General features: G+C 37.2%; 1 protein-coding gene across 1 annotated transcript in view; it reads right to left on the bottom strand.

The window, feature by feature from the left end:
- Positions 1 to 297: 297 nt before the first annotated feature.
- The window catches only part of DSG4 (desmoglein 4), a 31,290-nt gene continuing 25,587 nt past the window's right edge, over positions 298 to 6,000 (bottom strand). Inside the window, exons 15-16 of the mRNA XM_070453029.1 lie at positions 5,716 to 5,924; positions 298 to 3,107 (exon numbers count right to left, since the gene is read on the bottom strand). Of these exons, the coding sequence (XP_070309130.1) occupies positions 2,340 to 3,107; positions 5,716 to 5,924 (977 nt within the window). The 3' untranslated portion in view covers positions 298 to 2,339. The remainder of the gene's footprint in view (positions 3,108 to 5,715; positions 5,925 to 6,000) is intronic.

The raw sequence follows: 6,000 nt of genomic DNA, 5'->3' as shown, positions 1-6,000 counted from the left end.
AGAACAATTTCTGGAGCTTATTCAATTGATTTGTTAGTTTATAATGAGCCATTTACTCATAAAATAATGATGCTATTGAGAAATTCTACCACTGATAAATACATTATTCTGAATTTTGGTTTATAAGTGGATTCATGTTCCTGTATTGTGCACATAATGATAAAGATGATAAACACCTAGTAACAAAATGGGAAACAGTTTTCCAAATGTATATTTGTATATGGAATACCACATGCACCAAAGAGAAATTAAAACATATATTTTCTTATCACATATTTTTTATTGAAGACATATATAAAACATTATTATATTCAGTAATATATTGCAATCAGAAGTATCTAATCCAAAAGAGGGAATATTTTAAAAGAATGTTTTTCTGAAAGAAGTTTATAAATTCTGTCTTGTCAATGTCTTCTTTTCCCTTCACCTGATAAGACTTTTCTAAGAGAACCCATTTATTCACTCTATGGGGCAGGAGATATAACTCAAACTACATTCTATTGTATTTGTTTATTAAATCTAATTTCATGGACTCCTGGGTTCATTTTCAAATGTTAACATAAATGCTATGTCATCTTTATCTCCTAGCTATATCAGTACTCTCTTAAGCAGGAGAAATCTTGCTTTATGCCTTTTATTTTGTTTGAGATGATGTTTTTAACATGCCAGTTTCAGAGGCTTGAGTCACATATGATTGATACCTAGAATGATGGAGAATTTCCTCTCCACTGATAATGTTGAGAGAAAAAATGAAATGGTTTTGATCTCGTTTCCATGGGTAGTATGGGGGAATGCATCCACCAGAAGTGGGGTTTCTCTTTTCAAAGCACCATTAAATCTTTACATATTGATAGTGGGATAGATCACAGAAAATTTTTCTATAAAATGAGAGAACTGGACAAGAGATTGTGAGATGCCCCAAATTCTTCAACACTTTTACTTATAAAAATATTAAGCAAGAAGCACTACAGTTATTTCCTTCCTGAAGAAAATAAGCCCTGAAAGTAAATTTATTCCATTTATATTATCTTACTAGTCACATCATTATACTTATTATTATATAGTTTACATATTTTACAGAATTAAATAAAACTATCTTGCTAGAATTTCTTTTTCTCAAGACAACTTGATGCCTACTAAGAATAAGCAATCTGTGCATGCGTTTCCATTTTATTTATTCAACATTACTAGTAGCATTAAAAAGAGAAACACAACTTGGTAATGGAATTAAATATTTTGTTAATTATTTTTGGTAGGAACTCAAAGCCATATCCCCAGAGTTTTAAGTCTAGAAATGAATTAGAAGCTTTTTGAAGACAGGAATCTTGCCAGTTGTCTTCAACTAACATTCAGAGTCAAGACCAGCACTCAACACAGAGAAGCTTCCAAGCAAATATTGTTGAATGTATGCATAATTACAGAGGTGCTTTTAGAGGCTATCTGGTTGCCAAAGGAAGAGTCTATGACTCAGGTCAGTGAAACTGATTAAAGCACATTGCATATGGTTTTCTGACATAATTAACAAAAGCAGGGAAAAAATTGTTCTCTAAGGAGTAAAATCTCCAATACTTCTCCTGGAAACTGTTTCTGTTGTCATGTTGTCGTAATTATATTTCTGCTAGTCTAAATTAATTTACAGTTGATACAAATTAATAAAGTGCAATAAGAATTCATCCATATTGATATGAATATATGCATATCTATATATGTATATAATTCCTTTTGATGGACCATTTTCAGTGACACATTCAGCTAAGAAGCTCTTTCCCTGTATTATATTAAGCATTATATTATATTAATCATTGCATATCTTGAGAAACCATTTGATGAGACAAGTGACTTTAGAACTCTATTGATAGATTCTCTGTCTTCTTTTTCAATTTCATTTCAGAAGTGTACATTTAATTCATTCTTTCCACTTAAAAGTTTTAAATAGAAATATGTCTATAAGTTAACATGGCTAGTGAATGCAGACAAGGCTTTTCCACGCAACATTCAAGAACAAGAGCATCTTGGCTTATATGACCAGTTTTACAGGCCTGAAGTCCTTAAGATTCACTGTATGAATTATGTGCTATTTAGTAGACAGTATCAAAGGATGTAACATTTTCTTTAAGTTTTTTTTTGCACATAATTTAAAATCAGAAAAAAAAATTAAAAGCTTGTCTAAAGTGCTTAGCCATATTATACCCCAAAAGAGATCATCAAAGAATCTCACTGAATTTAGAATTTTTGAACAGTTGTTGACTTAAAATGTTAAATATGGTACACTGAGCATCTTTGATGGACATGTTGGTGATTACAAGGTGCATGGTCTCCATAGAGAGCATTGACCATAATTACTGTTGGGAGTAATGTATGTTACTGTACCGTGTTACTCTGTGTCGCGATGTCACTGGGGATGTGGAACCAATAGTTTGGCTTATGCGAAGGTCTGGACTCACCATTTGTGTCACTTGAATTTCTGGCCCTACCAAAATGCCACCACTCATCACAGATCCCCTACAGCCATCACTCATGCTACTACTGCTCACATCAGGCCTACCAGGACTAGACACCACTCTCTCAGCATAGATTACGTTGTGTGTGTTGGCTAACTCAGCAGGGACACAAATATTCCCTTGAACCTCGTAGACAGGTGCCATTACTGTTTCTGTTACTACAACATTGGGTGCAAGCTGAGGATCAAAGACAATTGCAGTGGGTTGCACGCATGGATCAGCAGTAGTGTAAGTCTCGGTCACTACAATATCCCCGTGCATCACGGGTTCAGGTATTGCCATTTCTTCTTGGAATTCAGCCTCTGAGACAGTCATTCCTGAAGACTCATTAACAAAGTAGTTTGGCCCAAGTAAAGGGAGATCAGTGCTGATGGGGATACAGGACTGCTGTGAAGGAAATGGGTCGATTTCTGTGTTTAAGCAGATTTCAGCAAGAGTCTTAAATTTCGGATCTAAAGTTTCCATGTAGCTTTCATCTAAATCATCCACAATCCAACTGCAACAACCAATGGAGCCCACAGGAGACCCTACTCCTTCGTGGTCATAAATGAGCAAACAATCGTTTGCGGGGCGGCCTTCGTCTTCGCCTGCATAAGCATATGCTTTCTACATTTGGAAGAAAAACAGATAATTAGAGTTTCTTTTCTCTATAAAATAATTGGAGAAGAACAACAATACCTTAAAGACATCTGATCTAAGATGAGATACCCTGATTGATTGCCGTATTTCTAAATAATTGGAATTCTGAAAGGAGATCATTGTGCATAGTCTTTTGTTTCTGAGGTGGTCTGAAATAATAACATATTTATTTATGTGCAAAACATTATTTAAGAAGAGATATTTGATCAATTTGAAATAAAAGCATCTAGAGGTGTACATAGCTCTGTGTTTCAGAGGCTTATTTTATGTGGCCTAGGTGAAGAGAATTGGGGTGTTTTTGGAGTTATGTTATCAGGAGGGAGTTATCTACTGTGATTTAAAATTTTTTTTTTAATGACAGACCCCTTAAATGAAATCCTAGGCATGACTCCAACATGTAGAAGTGATGAAATGAGAACTTCTTTGTTTAAAGATGTGGGGTGGGAGCAGAGACCTGGTGGTTCCCTTCCCTATTTGCCTCAACTGCTATAGCCTTTGGTGGTTTCCAGGAAATCCCACAGGACCTGCCCAAAACCATCCAAAATCCCTTGATATAATCTGACCCTTTCTTTCTTTTATAAATAAGGTAACCACAAGCCCAGAGAAGGTGAATGTTATGCCCAAGACTTAAATAGTTGTCCAACACATCAAATCCACCGGTCTTTTCTCCACTGCATCATGCTGCTTTTCCTACGGTCTGTACCAGAGTCTACATCCCTACCTTTTCTTAAAAAAAATTTCTATTTATTTATTTGGCTGTGCCAGTTCTTAGTTGTGGCAAGCAGAATTTTTAGTTGTGTTATGTCAGATCTAGTTCCCCAACCAGGGATCAAACCCAGGGCCTCCCACATTGGGAGTGAGGAATCTTAGCCACTGGGCCACCAGGGAAGGCCCTAAATCCTACCTTTAAAAGTAAATGACTTTAGGTCTTGAAATTAATTACTCATGAGTTTGGTATCCTTAAGACTTTGCTGTTGAATATTTTACATGACTAGGAAGGGGACAGCCTTCTCTTGCCTGCAGCACAAGTTAGCTGCTGGGCTGGGTGGTGGTGGTGCAAAAAAGTGACTAGAAAGAAGCATGGATACCGCTCTGCAGAGGTTTTACCTTGCAGAGGGAAAGGCTGATTCTCACTGCTTGAAATTCAGTGCCACGTTTTAGTGTTAAAAAAATGCTAAAATGTTTGGCATGACCTCACTGCCCATAGAAAGAAGAATGCACTTTGATTTTCTTGGTCCCATAAAACACCAACTGAAACCAAGTGGGGGGAAAAAAAAAAGCCCAGTGCAATTTCGACAGGAATGACAAAGTTCCTTAAATATTAGTGTGACTTTTATGAATGATTCTTTGAATATAATTTCTAGGACACTTCTATGACATGTATATAATTTGTGCCCATTTGCCAAATGTACTTGAGTGGTAATGATGGCTCATTTAAATAACTGATACTATTCATGCCTTGTCTATAGTGGTATTGGTAACCACCAATTTTAAGATACAACTTACAACAACATATTTAGCATTTTTTTAAGAGCAGTGGTGAAACTCACTTGTTGCCACATAAGGAGTAAAATGGGCTAATTAGAATATGAGATAAAATGGACTGCTAAATAAAAGAAATAAAGGTACTAAATAGGAATTCACAAGATAATTTAAATAAATCCTCTGTTTATCCTTTGTGCTACCCTCTTAGGCCATCCCAGTGCCTTGCGTCTTTCCTCCTGGCATGCTCATAGACCCACGATCCTCGCCCCTAGTGAGGGACACAGTGCCTGTGCCCTGGATAGAGATGAGGAGACCTGGGTTCCAGGCCCTAATCTGTCATCAAATCTTGGTGAGGCCCTATTCCTCAGTTTCTGCTCTCTTTCTTCCCTAATTCTGGCTTTTGATTTAGTTTTTCTCCTTTCTGTTGGAGGTATCTGCAGGACTGAAAGGACACCATGAAGAACAGACATGAACATACAGTTTTCCTTGATCAGGATTCTCTTTCTTTGCTCTTTGCTGTGGGAAACAATGTGGGAACATCAGAAAGAAACAAAATACAGGAAAATAGCAGAAGGGAAATGGAAAATGATGAGATACTAGCCTTTTCCACAGTAGTCAGATGTATTATGTATTGGATATAACATGTTTCAGTAAGTTGGCTTTTTGTATTTTAAGGAAAAGTGAAATATTTTTTATTCAAGATTAGGATAGAGTTAAAAGTAACTGAATATATCTCAGAAGAGAATCTACTGCCATTATTATTATGCAGTCTCAAGAGTGAATGATAATATTGTTGAACTCTGTGCAGGGGAATTACCTCAGAGAAATATTTTTTTATTCAGGACTGGGATAGAATTAAGACTCACTGAATATATTTCAGAAGACTCTGCTTCCATTATTATTATTATTCAGTCTCAAGACTATTTTATGGAACTGTATGCAGGGGAATTATCTCAGAGAAATATTTTTTTATTCAGGATTGGGGTAGAGTTAAGAGTCCCCGAATATATTTCAGAAGACTCTACCGCCATTGTTATTATTATTATTCAGTCTCAAGACTATTTTGTGGAGCTGTGTGCAGGGAAGTTACCTCAGAGAAATAGCTGTCCAGGAAAGCCAGGTTCAGGCCTGTGTCCCCATAGTCTCGCTGGATGCCCACCGCCGAGGTCCTCCTCCCCGCGGTGCCCGCTGCTCCGCCGGCAGCCAGGCCAGCGGCCGCCCCCAGACTGGTATTGAGCTCCACTCCCGAGACACCCCCTTCAACTGTTCCTCCACCTGCGTAGGTGTTAGTGTAGATTTCTGAAAAGAGAGGGCGTTCAGTGGTGCTGGAGTCATCTGCATTGTTTACCCACATAAACACTGTCAGCAACACCAC

This window comes from Odocoileus virginianus, chromosome 22, assembly GCF_023699985.2.
Source record: "Odocoileus virginianus isolate 20LAN1187 ecotype Illinois chromosome 22, Ovbor_1.2, whole genome shotgun sequence".
NCBI classification, from domain to species: domain Eukaryota; kingdom Metazoa; phylum Chordata; class Mammalia; order Artiodactyla; family Cervidae; genus Odocoileus; species Odocoileus virginianus.
This window is presented reverse-complemented; position numbering and strand designations above follow the sequence as displayed.